This window comes from Physella acuta, unplaced genomic scaffold (genome assembly GCF_028476545.2).
Source record: "Physella acuta isolate Inbredline_101_S28 unplaced genomic scaffold, ASM2847654v3 ptg000577l, whole genome shotgun sequence".
NCBI classification, from domain to species: Eukaryota; Metazoa; Mollusca; class Gastropoda; family Physidae; genus Physella; species Physella acuta.
This window is the reverse complement of record NW_026732096.1, coordinates 221,551-238,618: the sequence shown is the minus strand read 5'-3', so window position 1 is coordinate 238,618 and position 17,068 is coordinate 221,551. Positions and strand designations below refer to the sequence as shown.

Below are 17,068 nucleotides of genomic sequence, written 5' to 3'. Positions count from 1 at the left end.
CATAACAGGAATATACTTTTAGTTTTTTTGTTTGTTTTTTAAAAACAGCTTCGCAAGATATAATATATAAGTTTCAGAGATCCAAAACAAAATACAAAGTCCTACATATCTTCACTTCCATATAGCTTGTTGCAGAAGTGTACGATTGAGAAATATAACCCTTAAAGAAAGAAATTTTAAAGAAGATATTGCTTTTATTAAATTAGACTTAAGCATTACGTATAAAGCAGAATAGCATCTCCTTACATTAAAACATGATTCTAACAGTTGTACAGAAATATATTGAGGGTGGTCTCATCAGCAACGAACAGGAAGTTTACATACTCTGGATGTTCGCCATCTTGTTTGTTGTGGTCGCATTCTTCGGCGTCCTTAGCAACACAGTAAACATTCAAGCTTTCGTGTCAATGGGCGTGAACGACGGCGTCACCGTGTCTTTTCTCATCCTGTCCGTGTCGGATTTAGTCTTTGTCTTGTCAAACATCAGCATGGGGATTTTAACGGCGTTTTGGGCTCTAGAGATGGACACCCACTACCACACCTGGTTTACTGTCGACCCGTTTGGCGCCTACATCCTATCAGCGAACGTCAGTTTTCTCCTCTACGTCATGACGATGCTGACCACCATGTTTTTGGCCATAGCCCGTTCAATGTGCGTGGCTAAACCGCTCCATTTCAAAAACGCTTTCACGAAAAATCGATCGTTGTTTATTCATTTAGCGTTTGCAATCTTCACAGTGTTCAGTTATCTGCCAGTTCTGTTGAATATGGGGATGAGTACAACATTCGACGCGCGTGTTAATTCAAACAGAACATTGCTGTGGATTACTTCAAGCCGGCAGACGATAAAAGATATCGTCTGGACAATGAGAGACACTTTTCTCTCGCTTGCCTCGCAATTTATTTTAATCATCTGCGTTGGAATAATGGTCGTCAGTTTAAGAAAATCCTCAGCGTTTCGCCAAAAATCTGTCATGATAACCAGCGATGGAACAGACCCTAGAAATAAATCTGGCAGAAGTCGAGAAGGCCAAACATCGAGTTCCCTCTCTGGGAAAGACTTGCAAGTCGTGCAACAAGTCACCCTCGTTTCCATCCTGTACATCGTCTGCAACATGCCGAAAATTCTCGTCAACCTGGCGCAGGTCTCAGAACCGGAACTGACCATCGGAAAACGGTACCAGAATGTCAGCCACAACATCATCAACACGATGACCATCTCACAGCTCCTCAACTGCAGTTTGAACTTTCTTGTTTACTACAAGTTTAATTCTAAATTCAGGAGTGTTGTTTCGTCTTTTTGGTGTAGTTAATAATCTAATATTGTTTGTTGTGCATAGTTGTAGGCTAATAATTTCACTAATCAAGTCTCGCTCTAAAGCGAGACAAGGGTTTCCCTCCACCTACTATCTTTATATATATATATATATATATATATATATATATATATATATATATATATATATATATATATATATATATATATATATATATATATATGTATGTATGTATGTATGTATATATAGCGGCATATATTTATATAAGTATATGTTTGCTCGCGAACGTCTGTGTACCATACCAGTGTTTCTTCCAGACTTTTTTCTCCGGGGGGGCACTTGAAATTTTCGGGGGGGCGGTAGACTTTCTTCGGGGGGGCGGACACTGTTAAAAGTATATATTTTCTATATAAATTATATAAATTTCATTTCGTTCGGGGGGGGGGGGCGGTAAAAATTTTTCGGGGGGCTTCGACCCCCCGAAGAGATGCCTGGAAGAAACTCTGTACCATACTAACAGAAACGTGACTACTAGTTTGTAACCTCTTATGTCTATGTTCGTCAAACATAAAATCATAAAATACATTTTTGTAGTGCGTTAGACAATGCTTTACGTAAGACTCTAATTACGGACCACTTTGAGTTCGCTAGAACCAGTTACACCGATCGAAATAGAGCAGGGGTCTCCAAACTACGGCCCGCGGGCCGGATGCGGCCCGCGAGGTCCTCTCATCCGGCCCGCGGAGATCTTTTTGTCCACGGAATAAATGTTTGTTGGTGATGGCAGAGCAACTTTGCACAGAAAAATCAAAGACATGCCTAGAAGAAACTGGCCCCCGAACTGAAATTTGATACTTAATGCAGCCCTCGGACTGAAAAGTTTGGAGACCCCTGAAATAGAGCATTCTTTTCTTTGTAGGTTTTGCGACGTCATGGCACCCCCTCTCTCCCCCCCCCCCACTCCCCGCTTGTGACGCTACACTCTTATACGCAAAAATAAAGGGCCATTATTTCAACACCCTCTTTCTTTGTTATTTCCCTACTTTTTAAGCATACGATTGTATTTTTAATTAGACAATAATTATGCGTACTATGACGTTGCTATAGACAGTTGTGTGTGTGCTCAGTGCAATCGTTTTACACAGACCTATGCACAAGCATGTTATAGACCTTCATTTTTGGTACACAATTATATTTTTTTGTGCTGTTCAATCCCAAATGAATCAAGCTTGCTATCGAGTAGTTTGGATATTTAATATTAGCTATTGACTGTTAATCGTGATTTGGTGGGGAGGCTTCACATATTTTTTCTACTAGTTCCATGTAACTGCCACAGAACCCATTTTGTCATGGTTGGTTTGATAATTTTGTGTTTATGATACTGCCACAAAAAAAAAAAACGATTGAATAAACGTATATTTAAATGTAATGCCGGTTTTCATTTAACTCTCTGTATGGATAAAAACTATATGGCTCCATAGTCTAATAAACCATTGGATGGTTGCGTATTGGAAATCCAAGCACAAAGCCTGGGCGGTAAGATGAGAATTGCCATAATTATGTTGCCCATGTAACAGACCCCCTCTCTCCACACGGCTGATTGACCCAAGGGACAGGACGTTACCTGTACAGCTTGGAATCAGCAGTGTCACGGGAGCTGTCGAAAGGAAACCAGAGTTGGTAATCCTATCGCCTAGTGGACTCTACTCCTGTTTGATTTTTCTAACCTAGATGGGTTGCTGTCCTCAGCTGACGAGCTTCATCTGATCGAAGGTTCGAACTCGAGACTTTCGGGTTAGCAGCCATGTAAAACTACACCAATAACAAATAATATGATATTGTTTTCAAAATAAGCCTTATATGCACACATAGCATTTCTATTGCATCTATTGCTAAAGCAGGATAAAATACAACTTTGCTAGATATACTTTCTCAACTCATAATGCTATTCACCTCCTTTATTTAAAACCAATTAAACCTAGGTATATTTAGAAGCTCGCGTTGCACCAAAAAGCTGAACCCAGCAGTTTTAAATAAGGAGAACTGGCGGGATAAAATGTGTGTAGGCCAGTAGGCTTTAGATAAGTAGCGGACAGGAGTATGGAAGACATATCTGCTGATCACAGCCGAAACCAGAGTTTCTTTCAGGCATCTCTTCGAAAGCACATCAAACCAGCCCCCCCCCCCCTCCAGAAAAATGTATGAAATATACTTTGCCGAAAGTGTAGTCTAGCCTATATAGGGTGTCACTAATCCGTTGCTTAAGGCCTATATAGTAGGCTCCCATCCAAAACAAATTTCTATACCGGTAATTTGGAGAAATTTTGTTTAAACACTAACCACCGTTCCAGTCTACTAACGTTGCCTTTTAAAAGTGCCATAGTGTCTCTCATTTGAAGCTCATGAGAATGGTTAAAGTACCATTTTTTTTTCTCTTTCGTAGTACTGCAACCATACAGCCCAAAGTTACCTGAATCTAATACTTGCCGTGAGACACATTGGTATTTTGTGTGTATTCCCCCCCCCCCCCTCCCCATGTAGTGAGCTGTCATGTAGTGACACGTCTTGTTATGTCCCATGTGTTGTTAGACCCTCAAGAAATCCCGAAAGTGAAATGTGGTCCCTTTTACCCCACCTCGGTAGGCAACAATACCCATTCAATTTCAGTTTTACATTCGGGTATTTGTGTCGTTTATTTATAGCCTGCTATGCTGACAGTAAACAAAACTTTGAAATTAACTCCCAACTTTTATTCAATTTAGGCATTATCTCCCTTCCTCTCTTAAATTACACACCAACCATGCTAACAACACACTGGAAACACACAATTACAAAATAGGATTGTTTACTTTTGGGATAAATTTATAGTTTAAAAAACATACACAAACATGTTGTCAAAATCTTAATTAATAAAAACAATAGAAGTAGTCTAAAAACAAGGAAATGAAATTCAAAATATATTTAATAATCATAACAGCTATCACAATTCTTTGACGTTTTCAGCTTAGTAGTAGTACTACAAGTACAAGTAATTAATTGTATACCTACATCACAGTAATTTAATTAATTGTATAGTTACATCACAGGTAATTTTATTAATTGTATAGTTACATCACAATAACATATATAGATATAATATATTATTACAATGTTTCACAAAAACTATGTATAAGATCCAAACGACCTTCAAATATCCCTTCAGAAAAAAATACTGAAATATACATTAAAATGTGTAAAATGTGTAAACACATTTTTACATAGACAAATTTGCATAATGTAGAACATTACATTATCTTTTCTGGTTTTTGGTCTTTAAAAAGTAGTTAATTATTTTATGCCATAATCAGCACTGACTAAAATAAAATAGCACAGCAGTTTCTATTTAGGGTCCTAATAAAAACAACATAAATGTTAAATATTATGGACAATACTAGCCATACATATACATGGGTATGGTTGATCAGCAGGTTATGTTGTATAGGGTTGTATCATTGGTTCAACAGTTATTTATATACATAAATATACAGAAACTCTGACACTGATAAATATATAGATAATTTATATCAGCTGGTGGGGGGGGGGGGGGGGGGTTGGAAAAAATCCATCAACCATTGCTCTATATTAGTTTTGCCTTAGCTGGAGAGATTGGAACAAATCCTAGAACATTAGTTCTATTCTAGTTTTGCCTTAGCTGAAGGTATTTGAACAAATCCTAGAATGTTAGTTCTATACAAGTTTTGCCTTAGCTGAAGATATTGGAACAAATCCCAAAACATTTGTTCTATACTAGTTTTGCCTTAACTGAAGATATTGGAACAAATCCTAGAACATTTGTTCTATACTAGTTTTGCCTTAGCTGGAGGGGTGGGTACAAGTCCTGGAATACTCCCATGGATTTCCTGAGCTGTTTTGGCATCCTTGAGAGAAGCAACACGGACAGCATTGTATCGCCTTTGTATCTAAACATCAAACAAAAGAAAGTGGTTCTCATATATGTTCAATCATTAGTAACTTATTGTGAACTCATGCATATGTAAATACTTATTTTAACTTTTATTTAACATAGAGCCTATACATTAATAGCTCAATGCTAGTAGCTTCTCTTTTTTCCTGAGCTTACTTCAGTGATATAAATACAACAGTGATATAAATACAATTATAGATCAAGTTACTAGCCTAGTGGCTCTTAACATGGGTTTGATAGAACCCGATGAGTTTGATTTGTCAGTTTCAAGGGTTCGGCGGAGGTCAAGACACACACTCAACTTGTATGATTCAAGATCGGATTTTGCAATAGCGGACAGTAGAACTATTATGACGGGTTCAGTGAGTGTGCATATGAAACTGGTGTGGATCGGAAAATCCAAAAAGGATTTTTACTTTTCTGCTTATTCAGTAAATTATTTTGTAGTAATTTTTAAAAATACAAGTTTAGTTGAAAAAAAAGCTTATAGATATAGTAGGTACACTTTAAAGAAAAGCTTATTGCATTGCAAAAGTTGAACAATTTTGTTCCGATATTGCTACATACCTGACCCAGCAAGACCTGAGCCTCTGGAAATTTGTTCTGGAACTTCTTTTTATCAGTTAACACATTGGTGAGTTTTTCCTCTTCAAATGTTGGCCTGGCTTTTAATTTAGCCAGCACATCATCCACCTTCTCTTGGTATGTCTGGGTCGGCTTTGAAGGAACAACTGGCACCTACACAAACAATTTGGGTCTTGACAAAATGGTAGTTGTAAGTGGTTGGATATTTGACAAGATGGAACAAAAAATAAATAAAGGCTAACCAAATGAGGTATCATAAACATTGATAACTACATTCAAGTTTTTTTAAAGAGGAGAGGACAACATCGTAAGGACAACAACAGTATGGAATTCCCAGGGGAAGGGGAAAGTAGGCCGGCCAAGGACATCCTGTAGGAGTACTGTAGAAGGTGAGGCAAGAGCTGCAGGGCTTAAGTGGGCAAAAATAAAGAGAGCCGCTCAAGACCGATTGAGAGGTTTGGCAGCAGCCCTTTGCTACCCAGGGACCACAAGGAATAAGGAAGGAAGGAATTCAAGTTTTAAAGTAAAAATTCATACACATCTAATCATTGTAAGTGCATGGGTGTCTATTTAAACCTAAAGTAAAACCATTCAATAGTTTAAAGGTCAAGTAGTCGACATTTCTTTTAACCCAAGAAAAACAAGCCTTAATAAAAATTCTTAACAGGCTAAACTAATAATTACTTAATTAAGAAAGTTCCTTAAAAATATTTTTCATTAAATTTCTGATATTTTTATGCAGCAATAAATAAAATTTGAAATCAAAGTGATATGAAATTATTTTCATATCAGGAATTGTGGTTACTGTAGTCCTTTATAAAAATTAAAAATAAACACCATACATTGTTAATGATTACAACTTAATTATTGCTGGTCTTTAAAACAAGTCTATTTAAGAAATGCTAATTAGACCATGAGTTAAATAAAACTGTAAGGAGATCACTGACCCTTCTATACTCTGGCACCATTTTCTTGACCCTGGTCAGTTCAACAGCAGGGTCCCTGTACACCAGCAAATGGTTTAGTGTGTGCTTTAGTGTTCTGATGTTGCCCTGTATGTCTGAATAACAAAACAATATTTTCTATTCTGTTCATTAATGACCACATTATAATTGCAACACCAGCAAATGGTTTAGTGTGTGCTTTAGTGTTCTGATGTTGCCCTGTATGTCTGAGTAACAAAACATTTTCTATTCAGTCAATCAATGACCACATTATAATTGCACCACCAGCAAATGGTTTAGTGTGTGCTTTAGTGTCCTGATGTTGCCTTGTATGTCTGAGTAACAAAACAACATTTTCTATTCAGTTAATCAATGACCAAATTATAATTGCAAGCAGCAGCATAGGAAGGGGGAGAGGTTATAAATATTCTTTTAACCCTCCCCTATGACCAAATCCAGCCTCTGCCACTGCTTACAATGGTTCTATATAATGCATTTCTATAAACTATCTGGTGATTCAAAGGTGTATAAGGGTAAGAATAAATTAAGACTTATTTTCTAATTATTTACCTAACTATTACCCACCTTATAAGGTTTCTAATTAAAATGGTTCTATTTTTGTTATTGAGTTAAAATCTTATTTCCTAAAATACAATGAATGCATCATTGATAACGCAATAACAGTTTTTGAAAATATGTTTCTCATTAATGATTAAAAGTTTTGACCATAGATGTAAAGCAAAATTAAAAAAAAAAATTGAGCTGAGTAAACACAAAAAAACTGCAATTTACCTTTAGCAGGGGGTAGAATGGGCTCATCATCCAGATCTTCAATGTTCAACAAATCCTCGTAGCCTCGGTACTTTGAATCAGCAGCTTGGTCTGTTTTATTTTGCCTGGGTTCAAAACTTTTTTCTGCCAAAGATGATGCTTTGAAGTCTCTGCCTTTTCTCTTCTCCCCCATGTCATCCAACTTTATGAAATACAATGTAATTTTGTTAAAAAAAAAGAAAATAATTAAAATATATAGTAGACAAGAAGGAAGCAAGACTGGGTCATAGAATACGGGGGGGGGGGGGGGGGGGGGAGAGAGACGACGACACTCATTTTTTAAAGTCAGTCCTAAAAATCAATCCCATAATTTTATAAATCCTGACATTAAAATTTGAAATTTTTAACAATCCTGAAACATAAATGTCACTAGTATTATATGATGTAATACGTATTCACAGTAAACAATGGTAATTTATATAAACACATTTATGCAGCAGCATCATGAGGTGGGAGTGAGAGGTGCAGACCTCAATGGGTTTAGAGGATGACACCAAGTCAAAAATGGGAAAAATAAGCAGAGAAAACAGCAGTAATTACAGACTGACACCATCTGATGTGGTTTGGGGGTGACACGCGGGTGAAAACGCAAATTCAACTGATCAATATATCAATACTATTCAGTTGATCCAACAGAGTTGTGAGGTGTTCAGATGGGGGTGGGGGTGCTTTAGCATTTATTTACACAATCCACACAGAGAGTCACATGATCATACATGTCCCTGAATTTTCTCATGCTATCGGCAAAGTTAAATTTTTTTTAGTCAACCACAGGTTCTAACACGCCCTCCATTAATTAGAATATAGGCACTATCACAATCAACCTCTGTGTTTATATATATTTATATCATCATTTATATAATGATGAATGAGATTTGTATATCAGCACATCCATATACCTGAGTCATGAAAAACTGATCAGATGATGCATTGCTGGGAACTTCTTCTCTGCCATCTTGCTCTTCCTCAAAGGACTCTTTCTCCATGTAGTCATCTATCCAGGCATCTAAAACTTCATCTTTAGATTCACTTTGAATAGGTGGCAGAACTGGTTTTTGATGAGCTCCTTTAAATTTAAATATTAATCAATATATTATATTTGTTTTAATGGAATAATAGTTTTTTTAAAAAAAAAAAGGGGGGGGGGGGAAATCAATTATTTTATTAAGGATAGTACACTTTTTAAAATAATTGTACATAGTCATGAGAAATTAGTTCTAAATTTAGTAAAAAAATTGTTTTACTATAATTTATAAAATTAGAAAAAAAACAACCCCAAGAAGAGTTGCATGTTGGTAAATGTCAACATTGAAAAAAAAAAAAACAAGACAAAAATGTGATTGAACTATCTGACCTTTGACCCCCATATCATCATGGGTATCTCTGGCAGTGGAGCTGCCATGAATTGCCTTGTGGGATGGTGGTGGTTCCAGCATCATCTTCTCTTCCACAGGAACCTTCGGCACTTTAGGAACCCTGTCTGTGATCTGGGTACACAAGCAGGCAATGTGTCAAGTACAGGAACAAAAACTTAACCCTTTAAATGCTCACATTTTGTGTGTTGACAGCACTGTTTCCAGACAACTAGTGATTTTGGTAGTTAGAGGGTTAAAAGTAGATGAAAAGCTTTTTTTTAAATTAAATTATTTGTATATATTCTTCCATCAATAACTCTTTATAGCATCAAAAGTACATTATTGTTAGTAAATTTAACACATTTTTTAAAAATCTTTTTTTTATTAGTGACATGAATTTATCTCTAAGCTGTTATCTACCAACATCAATAAACATCAATAAGTTAAACTAACTTAAAAATACCTTACATTATTTGTGCTGAAAATCACCAAATTGATATTTCATTAAGTCCATTCTTAAATGTTCTATTTTAAAATAACTAGCGGTTCATCCTTAATGCAAAATAGTTGTTTGGCAACATTGATAATTTTTTATTTTAAACAGAAAAAAGACAACTTACTTTGATAGGCTTGGGGTGAATTTCTACTTTCCCTTTTTTAAGAAACCCTGAACCCTCTTGTGGCTTTTTTCTGTGGAAAAAAAAATAACCTGGCTTGAACATTATAAGATCTAATTAACTACTGATGATAATTAGATTATAGAGATTGTTTATAAAAATTAGATTTGTTCAGACCATAAATATATTTTTCTTTATTGAAGCAAAAAACCACATAAAATATGAGTTACAAATTAATGTTCTATTGTCTGGTCATTACTTAACTTGCATGTTTTCTCAGAAGGAAAAACTAGACTAGTTACATATATTGTACAATGGGCTGGTTTCAGCATTTAATGAGCTGCCATATAATGTTATAACAATATAAACAAGCTGTCAGTAGCGCCCTTAGATGTAACACTGTATGTGACTGTCAGTTCTAACCTGTTGAGCTTGATGCCCAGCCTGTCCTGTAGGAACCTTTTCAGCAATGGTGGGTCCCCACAGAAATCTGTGGTCAGAGGGTTGTCATAGACGTCCAGTTCAGCCAGCAGGGGCCAGGCTGCTACGGCCAAAAGTGCATCTTCTTCACAGATCTGTCAGGTGAAAAAATTTGTAAGGTGTAGATTAAAACCTAAAACTTTACAAAATATATCTATATATATAATTCTCTTCCGGGAGACGTTAGAAAACAAGCTGCAAGCGCGCTCCCTATCACACCCACCCCTACATGGTCTGGTGAGCTGTGGTTCACGCTAAATGTTTACATTCGTGGAGCTGGGTTTAGTGACGGCTATTAGGGGCAGATAATTTAGTTTGAAACTATTTTAAACGTAGGGGAGGTAACTATGAGGAGGCTATTTTCAAGGGGGGAGGTGTAGGGTAGGGGTTGGGGAAAGGAGGGGGGGGGGGGGTGGTTATCGTCCTTAACAAGCTACTGATAGTGTTTTAAAGCAAATATATTCAGTGGCAGCATTAGTACTGTCGAATTCACAAATTATGAATTACTGAAAAGTAGAAAATAAAACAAACTAAATAGCGAGTCGGCTCGTGTAATATAAAACTTTACAAAATGTATGTAACATGTAGACATAATTTTATCTGGACTGAATGGCATTCACCAGGCAATGTAAGTGGTGTATAACTTGATTGTTTTGGTACTGGCTTCTAGAATTTGTTTCATTAACTTACTAAAAAGATTATTCTTTTTATCCCACAATACTTATATGGCCATCATCATCCACTAATATTTTGTAAGTTTTATACAAACAAAACCACAAGACAGCTTTGAGGCTGTGTTTCTAAATTACATTGTTGTTGGCCAAATTCAGATATCGCAGTTCAGGAAATGGTGGCACTTGAGGGCCATCCAGCTCTGGATGTGGAGTTAGCGCTGATGTTGTAGATTCTTCATCAAATTCTTCTATGCGAGCAGACAGGTCAGCAGTACTGAAGTCATCAGCTAATAGATCTGAAGGAAAAACAAATTGTTTCATAAATAAACCATGAGAGATTTATGTTTTTGTATAATTTCAAATACTAACAGTAGTTTGTTGAAATGAATATTTTGATCTATATTTAAAAAAATAAATTGTCTATTTTAATAATTTGAAATGCTACAAGTTTATTCATAAAACTATTTGTAATTTACAAATGCATTCAATTATCTATTCAATTATAAACAGTGTGATGAATTGCATTTTATTTAAAATTTGAAGTAAATCTTTTAAAAAAATCCATTTTGATTTCTTGGAAAAAGAAATCACTTATCTTCAAAATATTAAACAAAATTAGTTTCCCTTTTCTTTTAACAAAGCAAATTGACTAGCTACAACTATGGAAACAATAGGGAGGTGAATTCAAAAGAAGTTATAGTGTTAATACAAAGATAAAAAAAATTCTCCTTCAGAGGCTACTGGTAAAGTAAATAAACAAAAAGTAACAGTATTTAAAAAAAACACAACAGTTACCATGAAGAGTAATTCATATGTATTAAAATAAAATGTTTTTCTTAAGTAGCGGTAAGTTAAAATAAAATACTCATCAAAATACAAAAAAAACAATTACGTAAGAAAATAAAGGGAAAAAACAACATAATTTTGTAACCTACTAAACAGTTATAAAGAAATGAAGTCATATAATTGGCAGACTATTAGTTATGAAAGGACTTAAAGTCTTGAGTGAGAAATATTTTTCAAATTTTAATGTTTATTTTAAACAAATTTTAAAAGAAACATCAAAATAAATCATTTTTTAAATATTTGGTCTGTCAGTGGTTAAAATAGAACTCTCCAAATTTGAAAGTAAACAAAACTAGCTATATATATTCTACATATAACAATAACAACTTGTATACCTGGTAGACTTGCATCTTTCAACTCTGGGAAGGTTGTATATAAAACTGTAGCTGACCATTCATTATAAAGTTATCTGGTATAACAGCTTGAAGTAAGACTATATTTGTTCTTGGAGGGAGCGGGAGTGGGAGAGGGAGGAGGGGTTGAGTGGTGGTAGAGTGGCAGAGTACAATTACAAACCCTGTAGAGTTGAGCTTTAATCCTTTTTTATGTGTCTGAGTTCAACCAGTTCTAAATTGCATGTCATAAGTTGGGGGAAGTAAAAATGGCAGCCTGACCACAACAGTTGAACTCTATTTGCCTTTGAGTCCTTATGTAATAACTTATAGCCTACATACATATCAGCATCTAAACACATATTTAAGGTAATTGAAAAGTACCCGTATTTGTGTTTAAAAGAAAATACTAAAAATCTGGATTTCAATCTTACTTTGCATGAAAGAAGAAAAGTGATGCTAGACCTACTTTGCTGTGTTTAGAATTTTAAAACAAATGAGATGAATACAAGTTTATGATGTGCATCCTAGGAGTTGATTTTGTACTTAGATGTTAAAATTAATACACACCTTTACTGTCAGAAGTTTTTCTAGTTTCCCCCAAGTTTGAAGAGTCATCATTTTGACCTTCAGTCTTTTCCTTAGCAGAATTCCTTTGCTTTGACTGACGAGAGCTTTTCCTGCTGGTTCTAGAGTGGGAAGAGTGACTCGACCGTTTCCTGTCTTTCCCATCCTGAGTTATCACCCTTCCTTCCACAGATTTAAGTTGGGGCACAAAATAGAGCTCATTCTTGGACAGATTTAGGTGTCTCAGCCTGGGTAAATAAAATACAAATTTACAAATTAGATAAACAGAAAAAAAATACAATGCTCCTCTTAATTTAATGATTTTATTTCTTTTTTCTATATGCTTAATCACTTTTTTTTCCTAAACATAGCCTACCTGTTTACACAAGAAACATACTTTTGTATGCAAGAAACCTAATTACTCTAGTTGGCTTTATCTGACTCTTTGGAATAACTAAATGTTAGCCTTACTGGCAAGAGGAATTAACTATTTCTTATAAATAACTTTTTTTTTTCGCTTGGCCAAATTTAATGTTTTTTCATTTTCCTAATCAAGTCACAAGTTAAAATTTCAACACCATTTTATATTTTCATTTACATGAGCTTGGATAATTAAAAAAAAAAGCTGCACAAAATAAAAACACTTCCGCATGCGATGACAGACAGAAAGTCAAGATTTTGAATGACATAGTTGTCAATGAAAACATACAAAGCTAGATAACTGATCAGAAAGTAATGACATTAAAAGTGTTACTTTGGGAGTCCTGCCAGTGCTGCAAACACAGTCATCTCCTTCAGCTTGTTGTCATCCAGGAGCAGAACTTCTAGGCAGGCAAACCTCTGAACTTTGACCTGCCTGTAAAAATAAAATTAATTTAGTTTAATTCTGTATGTATTTCCTATATATTTATGGACTTAAAGTTACAATTATGGCTGGATGGCGAGAAGATTGTGAATGATAAACTGAAAGCCTCAAGTTTGATACCCTGGCTAAAGTAGGTATGGACATTGAAAATCTCAAATGCCTACATGACTAGTGAGGTAAAGTAAAGATTGCTTGGTATAGCGCTGACTACTATCAAAGAAACAGTAACTCCAAATCATCTTCCTTATGTATCATCAGGTCTTCTTATGTATCATCAGGTCTTCTTTACATTTAATCATATGCCCCAACAGCTTTGTACTTAAAGACGGTTAGCTTGTAAACATGGGGAGAAAAACTTACCTTTCTCTAGAGAGATAAGGCATGGCTAAATCTTGAGGCAAGCCACTGAAGTTGTTCCCTGTCAGATGCAGCACCTTGAGTTTAACCAGGAGACCAAGGTTCAAGAGATCATCCTGGGACAGGTTGTTGTACGACAGATCCAACATCTGCAAAAAATTCTCCTTGTTAGAGCATAAAATATTGACAACACATGCATATTCTCCATTTAGTCTATTAAAGTATATTAGCAGTTTAACATTTTTTTGCTAGCTATCCATAAAAACTAACCTCTAGGTTAGAGAGGTATGTATTTTATATCTTATAAAAACAAACCTATAGATTAGAGGTCTGCATGTGATATCTTATAAAAACAAACCTATAGGTTAGAGAAGTCTATCTATATGTGATATCTTGTAAAAACTAACCTCTGGATTAATGGAATCTGTATGCTATATCTTATAAAAACTAACCTCTAGGTTAGTGAAGTGTTAGTGAAGTCTGTATATGATATCTTATAAAAGCTAACCTCTAGATTAGAGAAGTCTGTACGTGATATCTTATAAAAACTAACCTCTAGATTAAAGAAGTCTGTATATGATATCTTATAAAAACTAACCTCTAGGTTAGAGAAGTCTGTATGTGATGTCTTATAAAAGCTAACCTCTAGGTTACAGAAGTCTGTATGTGATATCTTATAAAAACTAACCTCTAGATTAGAGAAGTCTGTATGTGATATCTTATAAAAACTAACCTCTAGATTAAAGAAGTCTGTACGTAATATCTTATAAAAACTAACCTCTGGGTTAGTTAAAGTCTATATGTGATATCTTATAAAAACCTAACCTCTAGGTTAAAGGTCTGCATGTGATATAAAAACTAACCTCTAGGTTAGTGAAGTGTTAGTGAAGTCTGTATATGATATCTTACAAAAGCTAACCTCTAGATTAGAGAAGTCTGTATATGATATCTTATAAAAGCTAACCTCTAGATTAGAGAAGTCTGTATGTGATGTCTTATAAAAGCTAACCTCTAGGTTACAGAAGTCTGTATGTGATATCTTATAAAAACTAACCTCTAGGTTACAGAAGTCTGTATGTGATATCTTATAAAAACTAACCTCTAGGTTAGAGAAGTCTGTATGTGATATCTTATAAAAACTAACCTCTAGATTAAAGAAGTCTGTATATGATATCTTATAAAAACTAACCTCTAGGTTAGAGAAGTCTGTATGTGATGTCTTATAAAAGCTAACCTCTAGGTTACAGAAGTCTGTATGTGATATCTTATAAAAACTAACCTCTAGATTAGAGAAGTCTGTATGTGATATCTTATAAAAACTAACCTCTAGATTAGAGAAGTCTGTATGTGATATCTTTAAGCTTCTGAGTCCATTCAGTGGTAATTCCAGTTCTCTTAATGATGGAAAACCTCTAAAAGCCTCTGTGTGAGTACAAATAACAAAAATTAAGACATTTTATCTAAGGTGTAGGATATAGCACACACATAATTATTTCCATTATTAAAAAGCTAATTAAGCTTGAATTTTAGAAACAGATGCAGCCATCTTTACAAATAATTATTCTCCTGACAAAAATTTAGCTTATAGTCATTTAATTATTTTACTATTTAAAGTTTAATATTCAGACTATTAAATCTGGATTCTAAATAGTTTAGAGATTCATGACAGAGTCTAGGAGAATACTAAAAAAATGCAAATACCAATAACATTTATTTCTATTCTTCATATCAACAAGTGGAATATCATTACAATTGAGACAAAGCCATTGCTTTTAAATTATTTTAATTAATGTGACCCTCTAAATGCCTATGTTTGTTTCTTACCAAATGGTAAATAGTTTTCTCCAGCATTTACATAGGCTACATTTTCAAATAGTGCCATGTCTTCTTCTTTGACATCAACTAGCTCTTGATTGGCTACATTTACAGAACAAAGATCTGATGGGTCTTCAACACAGCTGTGTTTCATCTGTTTAATAATTTTAAAAAAAATACAAATCATTTTGTCAGAGAATTAACTGCATAATATATATTATTCCGCTTCTGTGTAATGAGAATTAAGATTTTAATAAAATGTTTTTAAAAAAATTTGTATGTACAATTTGAAACGCTTTTTTAAATTCATATTAATTCTTATTGAAGAATTTGAATACTTATGATAATACTAGTATAAGAAAAATAACGTACCAAAAAAAATCCATCCAAAATTTTTCCTTCATCTTCTTTTTCCTCTGTGCTTTCATTGAAGCTATGGTTGTCTAATTTTGTCCCCAGACGCTCAGACTTTTTGCGTTCTTCTTTGATGCGTGAGTATGTCCGAGGCTTAGCGCACAAAATGGAGTTAAATCTTCGTTGCTGCTCTTCATGCTGCACAACTAACCATTTTCCACCTGCAAAATAAACCAAATTATAATTGTAGGCAAGATTAGCTGATAGATAATGGCCCTGACAAAGAATCTCCATCAAAAAGGCCAGTGACAAATGGATATAATAGGCTCCAAAAAAGATATCCCATCAGACAATACATGTAGTAAATATTTTAATTTAGTATGTAATCCTAAATAAAGTAGTAACATTGGAGTGGAGAAAATCTAAAAAAAAATATTAGTCATTTAAGGGGCCTATTATAAGTTTTATAAATCATTTTTCTAATAGGCCTAAATAATAGTAAGCCTAACTTTGATATAGCAATAAAAATGATAATTCAGAGACAAAGCAATGATTATTACAATAAAATATCAATATGACGAGTCTAGAGTCTGGTCTCTTAAAGTTTAAGTGTGTGACTTCCGACATTTCACTCTATTCTCTCTGTGTCTCTGTCTGTTGACGTTGTAGTTGTAGAGAAATTGTGCGACGTTCAATGGATAATTGAATTAATTAATAGCTTTGTATAAATATTATATTATTATTTATATTATTTACCATCATTACTGTTGTGACCGAAAATGGGCCGCACAGGAAAGCAATTTGGAACAAAACCAGGTTGACCATCATCAAATTTTACCCCAGCCAGCGCCATTTTGAAACATCGCTAGGGCAACCAAGCAATGGTTAGTTAAAAACTAAATCCTTTAAAAAGTAAACGAATCATAAATGTATAGGGCATTATAACTAAAGTTAATTATTTAATTATTATTAATTACTAAACAATTCTCACATTTTGTAATTAGGCCTATAGTACAATAAAATATATGCTGCTATTACGCTAAAATAAAATATTATAAATTAGTCTAGCCTGAATGGAAATTAACTTATTGTCAGCTTGTAAGTTACAAATCAAATACTACTAAACTAAATAGTATTTTTAGCAAGTTAGGCCCTACACATTATATAAATAGATCTATCTCCATATATATACACAATGCACACAC

General features: G+C 34.4%; 2 protein-coding genes across 3 annotated transcripts; one reads left to right on the top strand and one right to left on the bottom strand.

Moving 5' to 3' along the window:
* Window positions 1-254: 254 nt before the first annotated feature.
* LOC131946948 (uncharacterized) lies at window positions 255-1,313 on the top strand. Its single transcript, XM_059308005.1, has one exon. It carries the CDS (start codon window positions 255-257, stop codon window positions 1,311-1,313), a length of 1,059 nt encoding a protein of 352 aa, XP_059163988.1.
* A 3,582-nt stretch (window positions 1,314-4,895) lies between these two features.
* LOC131946945 (X-ray radiation resistance-associated protein 1) lies at window positions 4,896-16,725 on the bottom strand. 2 transcript variants are annotated; one of them, XM_059308000.1, is made up of 17 exons: window positions 16,620-16,725; window positions 15,882-16,084; window positions 15,519-15,663; window positions 15,019-15,116; window positions 13,698-13,843; window positions 13,227-13,328; window positions 12,476-12,720; window positions 11,909-11,932; window positions 10,863-11,023; window positions 9,997-10,148; window positions 9,577-9,646; window positions 8,956-9,088; window positions 8,501-8,667; window positions 7,563-7,743; window positions 6,774-6,886; window positions 5,809-5,979; window positions 4,896-5,236 (listed from the first exon to the last, which is right to left on the bottom strand). In XM_059308000.1, exons 1-17 carry the CDS (start codon window positions 16,714-16,716, stop codon window positions 5,114-5,116), a joined length of 2,331 nt encoding a protein of 776 aa, XP_059163983.1. In that variant the 5' UTR covers window positions 16,717-16,725; the 3' UTR covers window positions 4,896-5,113. The 2 variants fall into 2 exon arrangements, with proteins under 2 accessions (XP_059163983.1, XP_059163984.1); XM_059308001.1 differs by lacking the exon at window positions 11,909-11,932.
* Window positions 16,726-17,068: the final 343 nt, after the last annotated feature.

Bases quoted from the DNA above. Each gene is read 5' to 3' on its own strand.
- LOC131946948 (XM_059308005.1), top strand. From the start codon at position 255: ATGATTCTAACAGTTGTACAGAAATATATTGAGGGTGGTCTCATCAGC.
- LOC131946945 (XM_059308000.1), bottom strand. From the start codon at position 16,716: ATGGCGCTGGCTGGGGTAAAATTTGATGATGGTCAACCTGGTTTTGTT. The intron at 15,664-15,881 runs GTACGTTATTTT...ATTATTAAACAG, and splicing joins TTTTGGATGGATTTTTTTTG to ATGAAACACAGCTGTGTTGA. The intron at 13,844-15,018 runs GTTAGTTTTTAT...AATTTTTTGCAG, and splicing joins CAGACTTCTCTAATCTAGAG to ATGTTGGATCTGTCGTACAA.